Source organism: Rissa tridactyla, chromosome 14, assembly GCF_028500815.1.
Source record: "Rissa tridactyla isolate bRisTri1 chromosome 14, bRisTri1.patW.cur.20221130, whole genome shotgun sequence".
Lineage (NCBI taxonomy): Eukaryota > Metazoa > Chordata > Aves > Charadriiformes > Laridae > Rissa > Rissa tridactyla.
Genome location: NC_071479.1, coordinates 12,655,461 through 12,673,825, shown reverse-complemented (window position 1 = coordinate 12,673,825; position 18,365 = coordinate 12,655,461). Strand labels below are relative to the sequence as shown.

The 18,365-nt window shown below is 55.3% G+C and overlaps 1 protein-coding gene across 6 annotated transcripts in view; it reads right to left on the bottom strand.

The window, feature by feature from the left end:
* EXD3 (exonuclease 3'-5' domain containing 3) overlaps positions 1-18,365 on the bottom strand; it is a 304,670-nt gene that overhangs the window by 59,295 nt on the left and 227,010 nt on the right. The window contains exon 21 of one of the 6 annotated variants that reach the window (XM_054220224.1): positions 4,756-6,341. The exons of 4 other annotated variants lie outside the window; for them this stretch is intronic. In XM_054220224.1, coding sequence (XP_054076199.1) covers positions 6,153-6,341 — 189 coding nt within the window. In that variant the 3' untranslated portion in view covers positions 4,756-6,152. Of the gene's footprint in view, positions 1-4,755; positions 6,342-8,171; positions 9,964-18,365 lie in introns of those variants that run through there. One more of the 6 variants, XM_054220226.1, reaches the window with a different exon arrangement.

Here is an 18,365-nt window from a genome sequence, read left to right as displayed (position 1 = left end):
GGCGGGAGCCATCCCACGGGATGCGGAGGGGATGCCGCAGAGCCCTGCCCGGCAAGGGGTGAGAGCACACCCCCGCGGGGCTGACATCTCACGGGGAAGCCCGTCCTTCAGCCCAGGCATCCTCCTACGGACACGGGAGCTGCCGGGAAACCAGAGGCTGATGAGTTTTTGCTGTACTGTGGGAATCAGCCTCCCTGGCTCCGTGTTTTTTATTTGCAGTACTGGAGATAAGGAACCCAGGGTGTTGTGGGAAACAGGAAGACCTTATCTCCCATCCCAAGCCGCTTCTCCTGCCACAGCCTCGGGTTTTTTTTGACTGGTCCCTGATGCTGCATGATATGAGTCAGCAGCGAGGGCTTGGTGCTGCTGCTCCGTGCTTCAGCCTCAGTGCTGCCCTTCTGGAAGCACCACCGAGCCCCAGAGCGTCCGGATCGTGCCAGGAGATTTAGTTTACAGCCAGCATAAACCCACGGGCATGTCCCCAGGGTCTTCCAGAAGTGTGGAAGATGCCAGAGTCTGATGGCAGGAGCTCTCTGCCCAGGTCAGCCCCCAACTTTGCGGGTTCCAGAGACAAGTTTAGGTAACAGGTGTCCGGAAACAAGAGCTTTTGGAGCAGCCAGCTCCTCGGTAGGTAAGGACCATACTACCTGCCAAAGTATTAAGACTAGAAATATTGAAATCCCAGACAAAAAGGCCTAACAGCTCATGAGCTGCAGGTGCACTTCCAAAAAACAGCTACAGAAAGAGATGGCTCCGAAGTCTGCAGGCACCTCCGCAGATCTCCAGAGTACCAAGCCTCCAGCCCTCCAGCTCCCTACACAAGCCTGAAAATGTGGATGATGTGGATGCTACTGTTGGATTTCCAATAAAAACACAACTATTGACTTCCTTTGCTTTTGTGGCTGCCGAGCACTTCCTCTAATAGCTGCAGCATGGGCTGGAAATCGACGGCGTTAGACAGTTTAATAGGGAACATACTGGTGTTTAGTATTACAGCCAAGACTCTCACAAATCAGGATGAAAGGTCAGACCCTGAATCTCTACTCAGACTCTGATTAAAGCCCTTTTTGCACCAGAACCACAGCTCTAATTCTTGATGGTCCCCAAACTGCCATTAACTCAGTTTGCTGTTATTCATCATGTTCATCCTCTGCCTCGTGGAAGCATCAGGAGCCCTGGCTGAGGTGTGGGACGCTGCTGCACCAACTCTGTACGAACAACAGACAGAAGGGAGGGTTCAGACACGTGAGCGCATCTCACGTGGATGCTTCCAAGCGGCTGCAGGCACCCGAGCTCAGCACCATGACCGTGGAGCTCAATCCTGGCTCAGACCCTGCTGAGAATGCGGGATGAGGTGAGCCAGGGTATCAGTGCATCATCTGCTCGGGGACATTTGTTGCCGACTCCGCAGCCATGAGGCCGCGAGGCTCCTGCCCAGCGGTGAAAGCCACCCTCTTTGCTAAAGCCTCATGGGACCAAAAGTGCTTTAAAAAGGCCAGTTGTGGGCCCCTTGTTTTGGATAGCCTCATGTGGAAGCTTTACCCAAATCCCCCCAAAGCTGAGCCCTGCGCATCGCACCCAGGTGGTGCTGGTGCTGAGCCCAGTGGTGGCGATGCCCGTGCCTGGGCCAGGCGCCTGCCTCCGGCTCCCAGCGCCGAGGACGGGTCATGGCGGAGCCCTGCGACAGCCCCAGCTCCAGCAGGCGCTGCACCGCCTGGGCAGGGACCAGGGGCCAGCCAGGCCACCAGCCCCAGGGGTGAATCCGAGAGTGAAGCATCACCGTGGGGCCCGTGGGAATGTGGGATTTCAGCCCCACGTCTCCTTCGGCTGCCTGGCCAAGGGGCCCTGCAGGTTTCGGCTCCCAGCCGGGGATTCGGCAGGAGGCAGGACCTGGGCTTACCCGTGCCTTGATCCACCTCCAAGCGACTCCCCTCATGTACAGCCGAGCAAGAGCAGAGCCTGGCATTACCGGCAGCACCTCCAGCCTTCCTGCAGTCCCTGTTTTGGCCCCTGTCCGTCAGCGAGATGCTGCGGCGTGCGGGTGATGGACACATCTCGGCTTGGATCTGGCCTTTACCGACAGCAACCGGGATGGAGCCAAGGGGAAGGAGATGGATGACAAGCAAGTGCCCTGACCCGGGCGAGGAGAGGAGAAGGGGATTAAAGGGAGGGATTAGCAGGGAGAAAAGTGAAGGTCGTCCTCAGTGAGAAAGAAACGAGGCAGCGGCAGCGGAGCCGGCTCTGCCCGGCCGCCCCTCCTGCCCCCGCCCCGGCTCCCAGCAGCGGCACCTCCTTTGTGTCTCCTCTGACCCGGGGATTATGAGTGTGGGAACGGGGCTGCCGCTGGTACCCTGTGCACTGCCGCGGCCTCGCGCGCTCACAAAGGCGAGGGCAGGTCTGGGGGGAAGCACAGGCAGTGAGGAATGGCTCCCGCTGCGGTTCTTCGCCGGCAGGCCGGCGGGGCCGGGGCAGCTGCTCTGCCCTCCTGCTCGCCCCGTGCTTGCGTCTCTGTTGGAAGCGCACCGCGGCGCTGCCAGGACCAAATGCGGAGCCGGCACACGGGGCTGTCCCCCAGCACACCGCCAAGATGCCGGTCATCTCCCATCATCTCTCCCGGGGCAGCACATGCCCCTCACACGTGGCGTGGGGCTGTCCCGCGCTGGCTGGGACGTGCTGCGTGCGCAAGCAGAGCACAGCACTGTGAGAAAACCTGGTAAATCAGCGAGCACCGAGTCCAGCCCCAGCGGGAGCTTCGGGAATGGCCGGACTGGTGCACCCGGGGAGATGGCTGACGATGCTCCTCGCTGCGGTGGTGACGCTCAGCCTGGGCGAGGCTCAGAGTCCCCACCTGGGTATTTCATCCTCACCCACCTGGCTCTGGAAATCTCCGAGACACAAAACATCCTCCCAAGCCCTCCCTTCTCCTTCTCCCCCTCTCTCCAGGATGAGGAGCCGCGGCAGGAGCCAGGTGCCACCAGTGCTCCTCCAGCTCTTGGCCTCGAGGTTCCCCCACCGCCTGGCCCTGCCGAATGCCCTCCCCGTGGGGAGGAGAGCTCATCTCCGCCCCTCGCGCCTTATCCTGGCATGTGTGCCCTTGGGGCACACAGCAATCTCAGGTTTAGAGGTTCCACCGCGACTCCCCTCGAGCACCCGCCCCGTCCCGGCGTCCCTCTGGGGACACAGCCCGGCCATGGGGACTGCAGCAGCCAGGGCACAAAGGGTTTGGCAGGAGCATCAGCTCCCAGGAAGTGTCAGAAAGGCCAGCCCACAATTAACAACTAATCAGGAAATGACTGTTGTGATTATTATCCTAGCGATCCTGGTAAGGAAGGCTCCTTACCTTAGGAAAAAAATGGATGTTGGCTCCAAGAGTCCTCAAACGAAACAACCCACTGTGGGAACTCCAGACTTTTGTAAAAACAAATAGTCTCAGTTTTGCGCATGAGTTTTTATTTTTAAATAAGCCAAAGCCAACCCAAGGATTTTTTCATGGAGCTCTGTAACCGTGGGCTTGTCAGGCCTGGAGGGGTCGGGGTGGCCGCTACCTCTGTCCAGGAATGGACACCCCATTTTGGGCTCCTCCTTATAGCACAGCAACAGCCAAAACCCATCGCAAATCTTCCATTAAAACAAGAAAACTGAGTGTAAAGCCAGTGAAGGGAACTACTGCCATTTCATCAGATGATCTTATTAATCCTTCTTGGGCTTGAGACCAATTTACAGCAAAACTGAAGGCACAGGCAATGCCGGCATTGGAGCCAGTGCCCCAACTGGATAGTCAGGTGTTTGATTTAGCATTGCAATTAAATGGGGCCATTGTTTATCAGTTGCTAAGGTATATTTGAAACAGATAGAATCATAGAATCACGGAATGGTTCAGGTTGGAAGGGACCTTAAAGATCATCCAGTGCCACCCCCTGCCCTGGGCAGGGACACCTCCCACCAGCCCAGGTTGCTCCAAGCCCCGTCCAACCTGGCCTTGAACCCCTCCAGGGATGGGGCAGCCACAGCTTCTCTGGGCAACCGGGGCCAGGGGCTCACCACCCTCACAGCCAAGAATTTCTGCCTGAGATCCAATCTCAATCTCCCCTCTTGCAGTTTAAAACCGTTCCCCCTTGTCCCATGGCTCCTCTCCCTGATCCAGAGTCCCTCCCCAGCTTTCCTGGAGCCCCTTTAGGGACTGGAAGGGGCTCTAAGGTCTCCGCGGAGCCTTCTCTTCTCCAGGCTGAACCCCCCCAGCTCTCTCAGCCTGTCCCCACAGCAGAGGGGCTCCAGCCCTCCCAGCATCTCCGGGGCCTCCTCTGGCCCCGCTCCAACAGGTCCATATACAATAATAAAATTTTAAATATGTCAGAGTTTGCCTAGAAAAGACATTCCCAAGCAATACAACGCCAGTCTCTAATGAGCAGATATTACTCAAGTCCAGCTCTAAAGCCACTAACCCACTTACTCCTCCTCAGGCTTTCCAGTAACTCCCATTACCTTCAGGAGCTCAGCTCAAAGGATTAGGAAATAGATCAGCTGAAGTCTGCAAAATGGAAAGTGCTCCGTAACTGAGCTGCGCTGTGCCAGGGAGAACCACAGGGACCCTCCTCTGGGGCTCAATGAAAAGGGGACTTCTCCAGTTATATCGACAAGTATTTTCTAGTTGTGATGTCAACCAAATACCACTCTTTTTTTTTTTTTTTTCAGGAAATCAGCGAGCACAGACATAGCCATGCAACTAGAAATTCAAGAAATGAGCGTTGCCCTGAGTTAAGTACATTAAGAAACCAAATAGCAGAAAGAAAATGTACCATGCAAGCGGCAGTTCCAAGCACGTAGAGCAAATGGAGTTTTGGGACACCACCGTGTCACCTGCAATTGCGAGGTGCCTTTGCGGGTCACGGCCATGCTACGGCACCGGAGCCCTCTCCAGCCCCCCAGCAGGACAGCGGGCGAATTTGGGAGCCGGTGCTCAGGGATGATGCTGTTCAGCACTCGCTGAGGCTGAGACCCGGCGCTCAGCTCTTCCTCCTCCCCGTGCCTGCCCCCAGGAGGGACATCAAGCCCGTACCCGTGACAGGCTCTCAGCAAGGGCTTCTCCAGCTCACGAATTGCACAGCTAAAGGTAATCAGGATAAAAATATTGAGCGGTGAGGATGGAGCATGATCCCGCTTTCCCCCTTTCTAAAAATCCCTGGATTTTCTTCTATTCTGGTGACCCCCCAGGAAGCATCGGTCCCAAAGAAAGATGTAAAAGCGCGTCCGACACCTACACCATGAGTCCTTGTGGCAGAGCCGCTGCGCGGCCGGCACCCTGGTCCTCCCTTGGGTGCCACTGTCCCAAATACACCCCACTGAGCACACGGTCCTGGGTGCCACCAGGTCACCCGTGGCTGGCAGCACATCCACGGCCATCAGGGTGCCACGGCTCTCATGTCCCTTAGGAGAGTTAAGATGATGCTCACTTGGAAACCACGAGCCCTCTGTTTACTTCATCTCATAGATGGTGACTAATTCCATCATTCAGAGAGCTGACGATGATGAAAACAAGTGGAATGATCAGGAAGGAAATTAAAAATAGCCCTCATGTGGCACTGTGTCAAGCGTTCATGTTTAGATTTTAATTTTATTTTTTTATTCCAAGTTTCTTTGATAAAATATTTTCCCATGCTGAATGCACTTGGAACGTCCCCTCCAGCACGGCATTCCTGACGGATGAGCCAGGCTGTCGCGGATCCTATGCCAGAGCTGTATTCCCTTCGCTCCGCGATTCTCACTCCCACATCCACACCTTTGGGACCTGGAAGTCATTAATCATCGTGCACCAGCCAGGAAGGTACCTCTGAAGGCAGAAACACCATCTCGGACACAGGACGGGAAGGAAACTGAGACCTTGACAGCCAGCACGAGACTGGGAGCACAGCTCTGCCTGGCTCCTGCGCTGGGTACTAGTAGGTAAGACTTTCAGCAGGGAGATTTTCCAGCCATGAGACTCAACGATCTTGGTAGAAAGCGGATCTTTCCCCGTCCCGCTGGCTCTCTCGCGTGGATGCAAACTCCATGGAGATCTGGGGGTTCCACCTCACCCACCTCCATCCATGGAGATGCCTACAGCTGGGCTCGGCACCACAGCTCCGCTGACGCTTGGTGGAGGGGAAGGGGGCGATTCACCTCACCCAAAGCAGGTGGCTGCTTGGGGCTAAAGCAAATCCTGCCCCAGATGTCAGCGGGGTGGAAGGTGTCAAAGGACAGCCCCATGCTGCGCCCAAGGCCACCGAGAGCCCCCTGGCCACCAGGTGTGAATGCTCACCAGAAACTTCCCTGCGATTTCCAAGTTCAGCATTGTCTGGAAACATCTGAAACAAGACGATAATCTGATTCCAACGTCTTTGAATGCAAATGCTTTTTCTTTTTTTTACAAAACTGCTAATTTAAGTTACATTTTCAATTTGTGTTTCTCACCATGAACAATTACTAGTCTTTGGGTTTTCTTTAGATTTTTTTTTTCCTTTTTTCTCTTTCAGACACCTTGCTGCGGCCGCAGGTTCCGAGAGCGAGCTGGCAAGGTTTCACCGTGAAAAATTACTGAGCTGCAAAAATAGGAAACACTCCTCCGTCCCCAGGCTCCCACCACTCATTTATCGCCTCTACAGGAAACACAAACGTGTACGGCCTCTCTGTTCTGGGGGAACGCATTAAACCCCCATTCCTTACACATTGTTAAAAGAAATCCAAGGGTGGAAGGAATCCTGAAAACAGCATTTACAAGGGAAGATGTGCGTCAGGCTGTTTTGGTTCCTTCTGCGGAGGCCCAGGGACGCGCCTGTGGTACCGGTGGGGAGCCGTGGAGGAGCGCGACGCCAGCCTGTCTGCCGTGCGCAGGGCCGAGACGCTCGGCTCCCAGCGGGGCCAGAGGGAGCAACGGCCACCGGCACCAACAGTAACTTTAATTTTCTCTGACACAGTAGGCAGGGAAGTGGTGACCAGTGCTCTCTGGGAAGAAGGAAGTTTTATGGATCAGTTACTGAAAAACTAGAAATCTGCCTTCCCAAAGTAGTGGGGAAAGCCCATACTCATAAATATCTTTAAAACCTTCCCGTGGGAGCGCAGGCAGCAGCGAGACAGCCTGCAGATGCTCATCCAGCGGCCAATATTAGCCGCTTCCTATTCAACATTTACAACTGAGCCACCTGCTGATGGAGCGGGCTGGCGGTTTGGATTGAGGTGGTCTTTTCCCACACATGAGCCCATCACATCTCCTTTGCAGTGGGCAAGGATGAGTAACTCCTCTCCCATCATGCCCACAGGCAGCGGAGAGAAAGGTTTTGAGTTCCTGCTCTGCCTCAGGCACTCGCTTTAGGGTCCCAGCAGAGACCTTCTCTCCTCACGGGCTGCAGAGGGGCCTGGACGACCCGCTCTCATGGAGACATCTCCACCAGGGATGTCTGAAGGTCAGTCACAAGGTCTCCAGCCTGGCTTTCTTGGGCACAGCTCTCTGCTCCCTATTACCCAGCTGTGAGACCTGTTTCCACGCACCAACGCCGCCCCTCATGTCTGGGTACGGGCTGCTTTCACTACAGGCAAAAAGAGTCCAGCTTGACCTTCCTTCCATCCAAGAGGCACCTCGGCACCACGGAGTGATGGCCCTCAGGGCCCTGGAGAAAGACTCTCCCTTTAAGGAGAAGGGCAAAGCACTTTGTGCAGGGATCTGTGCTTGTTTTGTCATGGGACACATTACCCTGAACCCAAAAGAGGAAGGAAAAAGGGGGGGGGGAGCTTTTGCCTTTCTGGTGGGAACAGCATTTGAGCTAACTTTGTTTCCCTTGGGGAAAGGCACCAAAATAACAGAGGAAGGGGGGTGTAGTGGGGGGGGGGTGGGGGGATGAAGCTAAAAAGGCTACGTAATCTGCCTGGGAAAAAACGCGCTCCCAACAGCGCTGGTGAGGCCGTCCATCCGCCCGCCGCAGCGGGCAGCGTGGCTCGCCCTGCCCGAGGAGAGCGGAGCGGTGCTGGCACGCTGCACGCGCGTCCCGCGGAGGGACCCTGCTGCGGTTCTGCAGGGCTGCGGGCTCCACCTGCCCCCATCGGGCTCTCCAAAGGCAGCCCGCAGAGGCAGGGGCGCTCACCAGGGAAACCAGGGCCTGGAGAAGTTACGTGCTCGGAGTGCCCCGCACGCCGGGCTGGGATGGCAGCCTGCCATCCGGCCCCCCCACTGCCCCCAGCCTGCAATTCATAGAATCATAGGGTTGGAAGGGACCTCAATTAATGCTCTTCGCTGCAATGCCCAAGCTGGATGCCCAAGACAAGGCAGGCAGGTCCCCCTGCAGGGTCCCTTACGTGGCGGGGGGATCCCCGCCACCCTCCTGATGGTCTTCACCTTCCAGCACGGCGCATCCCTTGGTGCAGCCGGTGCAGACACGCCGCACGGGCACCAGTGTCGGGCTTCATTCCAAAGCATAACGCCACGCCAACCAGCAGACTGGTAAAACCTCACGGTAACCATACTGGTAACATCATTTTTTCTCACCATAGCATTACTTTCCTTAAGCAACACGGGCTAGGAGCCTGCAGTGTGCCAAGCCCGACCGGTGCCTAGTATTCTCATGTAAAACAGAGATTTCCAATCTCTGCCTTTTTGTGTCGTATCTTGAACCCAGCAGAGTGGGATAAAGACCACATCAGCTCTCCCTGGCGAAACCTGCGGAGCCTGGGGCAGCACAGCACCCCATTGCAGCTACACCTTAACAGAGCAACGTCCCGGCCTGACATCGGGGCCTCGGAGGACGGCACCTTCAGAAGGTGGAAAATGCAATCCCTCGCCCATGAGATCACCGTAGTGAAGAAAAGCCGATGGTGCGACCTGCCAGGAGGCCGAGCCGCCATGTCTCCATGTACAGGCGGCAGCGGAGCAGCCCCCCATATCAGGGTGAGAAACCTCCTGTGGTGGTGGAAAAGTGGAAAAGTGGAAAAGTCTCTGATCTGCTCCAAATTCACCCTTGCTCCAAAATCCACAATGACTAATCCCGTATCAGCAAAACCGTTCCCAAGCACCAAGCGTTTTCCCCCCAGCTCTGAGGCAGCGCTGGGCACGGTCAGAGCCTGGTGGGTCCCAGGGCAGGAGAGGCAGCACCTGCCCACACGGAGCACCGAGGAGCAGAGGCCACCTTCGCCCCAGGAGCTTCCCCGCCTGCCACAGCCAGGCAGATACACCGGCTCCGGACGAAGCAGGGACACGTGCCCTCTGCTCCTCCCCACGCTTCCCAAACCTCCCCACGGGGCCGCTGCACTCACCCCACCGCTTTAGCGGGGAAAATCTGTTAAGCCCAGCAGCAACTCCCAATTTCTTGCCCGAATGAACTGTATTTTTGCCACTTCCTCCATGGAGCAGGAGGGCGCGGAGAAACCACTTTGTTTTCCTGCCGTGTCCTCCCGTTTCTGTCCTTCCCAACGTGCTGCTGGTTGGTTTTTGCAGGCTCCGCTCACCCACCAGCAGGCCTTGTCTTCCAAAATCCCACCTCACATTCTGCTTGCCCAACTTCTCCCATCTTGCATCGTCTCGCTGGCTTTACCGGGGCTGCACCTCTATTTTCTGAGGATCGCTGCTCGACTGAAACGATCTGGGCCTTGCCCTATTACCCTCTGCATACCCCCAGCGCTGTGTTGGATGGGCGGAGAGAGGCTGTTACAGGCCTCAAATTGCCTCTGTGCTGAGTGTAACCAGATCCATTCTCTTTTTTTAACTTTAATAGAAGTATTTCAGCAAATCAGTTTATTAAATGTCTTCCTAAGTACTAGGTGGAATGAATAACGATGCCAGAAATGCAAATAAGCACAAAACCGCGCAGCTTCAGGAGGTAACGCTCTCTTTGCCTTTGCACTGTAGGAAGCCCGGGAAGTCCCTCTTCATGAATTTCGGCTGAAAGGTATTCCCAAACTCACAGGCCAGCTCATGCCTGACCTCCGTCCTCCTCTTCAGGACTGAAATAAAACATACACAAAGGAACTAGTGATACTCAAACTCTGGAGCCCGCTCATTTTTTTGTCTCGCGAGAGAAACGAGAGACTGCAAAGGTCTTAGTGACTTCTGGCTGTTTCTCCAGTGGCTTCTCTTCCCTGAATGATTTCATCTGTCGATGGGTGCATTCCTAACTGTGTCATCGGAGGGCACAGGAGACCCGGGACTGAAGATGACCCGCGGGTCTCCAGAGCACAGGGACGTGGAAGACGCTGCCCGATGAGGACAGGCCAAGGGTCTTGTCCTGCGCGGGAGGTGCTGCTGTCTGCCCACCCGAACACCCTCACAGCACCCTTCAACCACATCTGCCCGGGTGTTCCTGCAAGCTCAGCCCTGTGTCCTGCGTCTCCTCCACTTATCCAGCGGGTCACTTCCATACAGAGGAAAACGGACACGGGGCCGGCTTGCGGGGCTCGCTCTTGACCAGTCTTTAGTGCCTGGTTTGTGTCACAGCATTATCTTCTGGGCACTGACCAACTGACTTGTAACGAACCAAGCCAGTTTCTTTCTGGGTACTAAATTAGGATTCAGTATTTTGCCACAAGACTCTGGACAACTGGCCCATTAGGTTTTTTCTTTCTGTCTGTGATGAAGCCCTGAAGTGTCTGTTTCGCCTTCAAAAGCAAATAAAATATCTGCCCGGTTGCTTCCTTGTGCGCGTGTGTTTGCGGGATCTCGCTGCCTTCTGTGCCACCTCCCGCACGCCCTGCAGCCCAGGCTGTCAGCACAGGGCTCCCCGTCGGCAGGTGCTGCAGTCACGAGCAGCACACGAGGCGGTTGGGTTTCAACACCCAAACGGGGAAAAATACCCCTGGGATTGTAGGAGGTGCTGGGAGGCAGCAGCAGAGACTGAGTGGCCTCGCAGACGGGAAGGAAAACCCAGCCGAGCGCTGTGAATCCCTGGGACCGTTTGTTTCTGACCCGTGCTGGGCTTGCCCGGGAGAAGAGCCCTGCTCCCCCCTCTCCCTGCGCCCCTCTCCCCTTCCTCCCTGGTCACTAGCAGGCGGGGAGGTGACGGGGCTGGCAGTGACAAGTGGCAAAGGGGAAGGGAAGGCCAGCACCCAGGCACTGCCGTGACACATCTGCTTTGTTCCTTCCCCTCTCTATTGTACCCAGTCGAGTATCCACCGCTCACGCTGCTCCCCCAGCCCCTGCGCGCGGCCGTGTCGGAGCACCCCAGGAGACGAGGGCTCCTCTGCCTCTATTTTCATCCGCGAGGACGAACGCTTCAGTCCCACGTGCAGAGAGAAGCGAACGGACTGGTGCTGAACTGGGAACTGATGGGGGGCGTCTGGTGCGGGCCCCTGCTGTGTGCCTTGCTCTGCGCGCCCAGCACCACCCTCCTAATTAAGGCGTTGTTAAAAATTCAGCCCAATTTGGATGCAGAGGGGGGCTGCGGGGGTCACACTCTGCGCACCAAACTGTCCTTGCGCTGCTGCCCACAGCCCTGCGGAGACAGAGAAAGCCGGAGCCGAGTCCCGTTTCCTTCCAGACGAGGATCTGGATGCCTCTTGGATGCAGACTCATCATTGGAATGAAGGGAGAGGGAAGGACAGGGCATCGCCCTCCTGCGCCGTGCCTGGAAAGCGGCGCTGGGTCCCGCGCTCTCGGCAGCAGCTGCGCTGGCACGTCCCTGGCTGCGGCACGTTCACTGTCACCGCTGCCCCGGGGAACCCCCCGCCGCAAAGCCCTGCGCTCTGATAAAGAGTTAAGGCACTCTCAGAGGCAGTTCTGTGAGAACATTTCTCAGAGGGCAGTGCACTTCTATTCGAAATAATTTTCCATTCCATTTATATCTATATAATAGGAGGTGGCTCTGGGGTCTGAGTTTTCCATAGCCCCAGACCTCATTTCCCTGCCTGAGCCTGACCCCTGCTCAGCTTCCCCAAGAATAACAGAGAAAAGTTCAACGGGAGAGAAAGAGCCACGGGGCTGAGCTCCCGCGGCTGCCTCCCCATGCTGCGGGCACGCAATTAGACTCGTTAATAGATACATATATGCATATATATATATTATATACATATTACATATAACAAAATGTATACATTTATACGTATACAGGAAAAGCCCTGGAAAGAAATGCACCTGGAATGAGATTTCCAAGCAAATACAGCAAGAGAGGAACTGAGGACGATCGCCGCAGTCTTTTCTTGGTTCTACAGCAATATCTTGCTTGTCAATAGAGATATTACGGTTCAGTACTTGGCTAATGGAAAGGTTACTCTTTCTGCTAAAAAGGTTTTGATTTTTAAAAATATTTCTTATTAAAGAGTTTTCGGTTAAAAACACTCAAAAGCATTTTGTTGCTTGCTCGTGTTGTTTGGGAGCGGGGAGCACCCTTCATGAGCAAACACACAGTTTCACGGAACAAGGCTGGGCAGGCCGGAGTCCGGGCGGGAATTCTGCTTCACGTAAAAACCACCCTTGAGAGGAATCACCCCGATCAGCCCCCGCGGCCTCTCGCCCCACAACCGCCCTGCCTTGGCTGCAGCCATCACCCCCGGGCCGTCACCCCCCCCCCCCCCCCCCCCGTGATGGCCACCGGCCCAGGACCGGGCTCACCACGCCGCGCTGGGCGGACCATTTCGGATGAGTTTCGTGGACACCAGAGCGTGGCATCTCCTCCTAATCCAACCGCTGCCTCCCCTGGAGAGAGCCCGGCATTTCCCTAACCTTAAGCCTGATAAATGCAGCAAAATTCTTCATCTGACAAACCCAGAGGGAAAGTGGTTCCCATGCCAGGGGCTTGGGAAGTGCCCATGGGGGCCACACTTTGGTGGAGTTCCCCTCCAGGACCGCAGCACCAACCACCTTAGGACAGGAGGAGGTAGAAAACGTTTGTGTTTACGTGTCAGAAAAACGACTAGTATGTAAAAACGCCTGCTTAGACTGACGAACTTCCATTAAAATCCAGGGAAAGGCAGCACCTAATGAAAATCCTGGCTATTTTTTGCTGCAGTCCAGTGAATTCATCGCTCTCAGCTGACTGAGGTTTAATCATGAATAGTTCTGTCTATTGTGCACCACTGAAAATGCCGGAGCAACTTCCAGTTCCCCTGCAGCCCATACAGTTTTAGGAAGTCTCAGCTACCCGTTTCTCTCCTTTCCTTCCCACACAGCTGCCTCCTGCCTTCTCCCGAAAGGCTGCAGGCACTGGAAGCAGCTGAGCTCACGAGAAGGGCACCAGGTCATGGAATCACAGAATCCCAGACTGGCCGGCATTGGCAGGGCCCTCTGGAGATCACCCAGTCCCACCCCCGGCCAGAGCAGGGTCACCCAGAGCAGGTGGCACAGGAACGCGTCCAGGCGGGGTTGGGATGTCTCCAGAGACGGAGACTCCCCCACCTCTCTGGGCAGCCTGTGCCAGGGCTCTGCCACCCTCACAGCAAAGAAGTTCCTCCTCATGTTGAGGTGGAACTTCCCATGCTCAAGTTTGTGCCTGTTGTCCCTTGTCCTGTCCCCGGGCACCACTGAGCAGAGCCTGGCCCCATCCTCCTGACGCCCCCCCTTTCAGTATTTATCAGCGTTGATAAGATCCCCCCTCAGCTGTCTCTTTTCCAGACTGAAGAGCCCCAAGTCCCTCAGCCTTTCTCCATCAGAGAGGTGTTCCATCCCCTCAGCATCTTGGTAGCCCTTTGCTGTCCCCTCTCCAGCAGTTCCCTGGCCTTCTTGAACCGGGGTTCCAGGGACTGGCACGGGACAGAAAGGTCCTTCCCTCAAAAGCTGCCTGGACAGGCGTGTGTCACACATGGGGTATTTTTCAACGCAGCTCTCTCAGCAGCAGCTCGAGGAGGTCACACCGCCGGGCAATTGGGACTGGTCACACTGAGGTCTTTGGTTGCACACCGTATGAACAACCATGTTCCCACCTCCCCGGGTCCATCAGGGTCCTCCTCCTCCCCTTGCTGTGCCAGGAAGGAGCCACTCTGGCGCTGGGTCTTCATGAAACGGAGACTCTTCGTTTAATTCACTAATTATTTGATGTCATTTTTAGGTTCTGCTTCTCTGTTCAATACACATCTAGTGCAACATCTTGGCTATTGACCCATTCAGATACCAAACCCGACAGAAACTCACAGCTTTGGGCTGATGCCCGAGTCTGTTTAGGAGGTGCTGAAACGAAGACTGAGAGAAAAAGAAACCGCAAGGAATGAGTATGAAAAACAAGTGGAGGGAAGAGGGGAAAGAGAGAGATAGCTAACAGATGCTGGGATGCGATGCTTTACACCCCGCTGCGATGGGGAGGACTCCTCCGCCCTGACAGCCCAGCACAGGCCACTCGGCTGGTTAAAACAGAAATAAACCAGTAATATTCAGAATCGAAATATACAGAATTGAGTTTCCCAAAACTACCAGCCCCACAAGACTTTCCATCATTAATACACTTGCTGGACTGCGCCAAAAAGGGATGGAACTGAAAGACGCAGAGGACTTTTCAACACCGTGGTCAGAAGTGCGGCCGCAGGAAGGGATACCCCCCTGAGCTGGCTCTTAATGAGCTCCGAGCTCATTAAACCTGAGCGGAGCCTGCTGCAGGTAGGGCCAGCGCGGCCGCTGAGAGACGGGCAGCTTTGCTACGGAAACGGGAGCTAAGGGCGAGCCCCGAGACACGGCGATTCCCAGATGAGCTTCCTGAGAAGCACGGAGAGTGAGAACGGGCGCCGACAACATTTCAGTATCAGGCCACATCCAGTTTTTCACTTACCCCCAACATGGGGGTAAGTGACCCCCAACATGGACCCCCAACATGGAATCGCTCCATTTAAGCTGGACCAGAAACTGCTAATTCCTGTAAATTCCTCACCAAGCTGCTAAAAGCTGCCTCGACCTTCCCTCGGCTCCGTCCCGCGTTGGTTCCGTGATGGCGGGACTCAGAGCACACTGGTCACTGTGGTCTATCAGCAGACACATCCCCGCAACTTGTGCAACTCCACCGCTCTTTACTGCAAAGACGCCAACATGTGCCACGAACGCAGGGCAGAGTAACACGCTGTCCCCAGAGAAATCATCCCGCACTTCCCAAAGAGGACTTTCGGGATGGCTGCAGGAACATCTTTGCAGCTGGCCGCTTCTTGAACCTCCCGATGCAGGCTGCTCCGCAGCCCTCTGCACCCACCCGGCTGCCTACGGACCCTGCGTACATCACGGGGTGCTGAAATTCCCATTGCTGGGTCGGGAAGAGTTATATATTTTAGAGGTTTCAGTAGCTCCACAAGATTCAATAAGCGGAAGCAAAAACCAAGCGTCCTTCGGAGCACAGGGATTTTTCTAAGGCGCAGGGGCTCAGCAGCTCGTACAGCGCGCGGTGCCCGTATCTGCTATAACGCCCTGGGCTCTGCTTTGGGCGCTGACTCCAGCCCCAGCCAGGACACGGGTTTTCCACTTTTAGATGCCCGCCTGGAGGCCACCCAGCCAGGCGTGCCCCGAAGTGGCCCCCGAGCCACGCTTGCTCCCCGGGGCAGGACGCCTGCGCCTGCAGCTCCGGGAGCAGCTCCGCGGACAACGCAGCGGCCGAACAAATCATAGAATGACAGAATGGTTTGGGTTGGAAGGGACCTTAAAGATCATCTAGTTCCGACCCCCCCTGCCCTGGGCCGGGGTCCCGTTACCTCCTCACCTCAGACTGCAACAGCAGGGGGAAAGGAGCAGCACCCCGAGCCCACCCCAGCGGCAGCTTCGTGCTTTCCTACATCAAACCAGCTCCAACCCCTCCACGAACCCCGTCGCGGCGCTTCGCTGTAAGGACCGGCCGGGGCAGGGAAGGGAGCCACGCACATCTCCCTTCTTCAGGCCGGGGCTGTCAAGTCGGCAGGGAAATACTAAACACTTCTCTAAACTTCCTAAATGTCAAGAAAATATTTACAGGGCCCACTTCTGCAAAGCACGCACGCCAGCCCAAAGGGCACGCAGGCACACTTCGCCGGGCGCTGCCTGGCATGCTTTTTGCCATGATTTTTATTAAACATTTGCGGTTTTCCTGCTGAAAAACCCAGCGAAAGATTAATGCCAAAAAAGTGACTCCTCTGGGGCTGAAACTGTCAGGGAGCCAGGACGCAGGGAAGTACGGAGCCTGCGTGTCCGTTCCTTCCCTAACTTATTTTACAGCCAGAGAAACGAGACCCAGCCTGGCCAGGACTGCAGCACGTTTAGGGGGAAATCTGTGCTAATGCTGACCGCGCTCTGGAGACACAGCGAAGACTCCAGGCCCACGCTCGTGAACATTTCACCAGCAAATAAATTCATATAAAAACACTTCCCATGAATGTGATTTTTTTTTTTTGCCCCCTTTTTTTTTTTTTTTTTTTTTTTGCTTTAAAACGGGATTGCTATGGTCTCTAATTTTCTCTAGGCTGTAACCATAACTCTGCAATGCCTCCCAGCTGTTGAAATCCTGCGCTAGCCATGGAAATGGGCTGAGCGTGGAGCTCGGCTCCTGGGAGGTTTCCACCACGGGCTGGAGCCACGCCGTGGTGCAACCAGAAGAGGCAGGTTGGCACCAGGACAAGTGACATGCCCGGCTTCGGCGTTGCCGCGCGGCACCGCTGCTGCGGCGGATGATGCCGCCGGTGCGGCTGAGGCAGGGGACGAGCTCCTGCCGCGACCCCCGGGGCAGCCGCGGGTGCCCCAGCCTGCGCGTGGGAGGGCAGTGCTTCACCGCAGCACCAGCCTGCAGTTATTTCCAGCTTCAACTATTACACTTTAATGAAGGTTTTCTAATGAGCTGTTTAAATAGTCATTAGAGGCCAGCACTGGAGAGGGAGATAAGTCTTGTGGGTATCTCCCCCTGCGAGAAAGGACCTGATAAGAAAGAACTGAATGATTTTCTTCTGGGATCAATTCCAACAAGCAATTATCCCCTTGATACCACGCTGCTTAATCAGGAGCAGATTGAAAAAACACTCGACAGTGGCTGGCGATGAATGGGCCACTTTCCCAGCATCGCACAGGGGAAGGCTGGAGGCTTTATGCCAGTACCTGAGATAGGAGATGATCCAAATGGTGCCGACGGCTCATTTGATTTACAGAAAACAATAATAAATTTTGGTTTTTTATAATCTTCACGTAGACAGAAGAACCATCAGCTTTGATTCCTGATGTGTTCCCATCTCAGCTATTCAAAGGGTTTAGGTTTTGCTTAATTTCAGGTGCTGGGCGACTTGCTAATGCCGACCAGGAACCCGACTGCAGCTCCTGCGCCGTTTGGAGCACAAGGGCTCCCGTTCTGCCGCGAGCTGCTCTCCCCCTGGCAATTAACACCCAGCAGATGAGCCGAGCTGTGACAATTGTGCAGGACAAGATGACTCACAGACTTGGCTAAAAACTTACTAGTTATCCTCTGATGTTGTTGGAGAGTTAAGTAAGCTCGAACATTTTAATAGGCTTATTTTCTCACCATTCTACCGCCTCAGGTGATCCTTTGTGTTGCAACACAAAATACCGTATCATGGGATTATTAGAAAAAAGAAAGGCACGTGCTCAAATCGTCATTTTTGTTCTGTCACACCCTGCCAGTGCCAATATCTGGAAGGGACTCTGGCAAACGGTGCAAGCAGCAAACGGTGCAAATAGCAATGGCGCAAACAGATTTAGCAAATTGCAGAAAGAGCAGCCAGGAGGGATTTTTTTTTTTAAGGCTGGGGGGTATTACTCACTCTCGGCAGTGCAGCATAGCTAAGAGATGTAACGGTATAGCAGGACACAGGGGACAAAATTCCAGTGCCCATATGCATGTAAGGAGCACAGGCAGGGACACGTCGAGGGGTGACGGGAGGTAGAAGCATACGGCCCTTCGTTAACTGCAAAGGCGAAAGAAAATCTGCAAACAAGTCTTCTGGACAAGTCAGACCACAGTCACGGGAGAACACACACCCGAGTCCCGAACGCAGGGGTGGGAAGGGCTTTGCTGCGTTACTGAGGCTGGGCTTTGCTCCTGCGGTGCCGTGTCCTCTCACCCGTGCAGGAATTGAGTTAGGGTTCTTTTACACTGGGACAAGGTGTGGAAACCTGTTTTTTGGGGGGATTTGGAGCCTCCTCCTAATTTCCAGCCTGGCTTCACTCATGGCACTTTGCACCCTGGTTCCCGGGTGTTGTCGTCTTAGCTCCACGTCTCTCCTCCCTCTACGTGCAGGCAGCGAGAGCAGGGAGAGCCCCTCGCAGCCAGCCCCGCTCCTCAGCCCACCCACCACTCCACGCTTTTTTAGGTCTCACCTTGTACAATAGCATCTTCACTTCCCTGATCTGCCTACGGATTTCCCTGCGGCTTCCACCTGATTTCATCTGCTGGGGACCGGAACTGGCCGCTATCGTCACACCGGGGTTATCCAAGCAGGGTGAAGTCAGAACAAAGATCTTTCTAGCCCAGGAA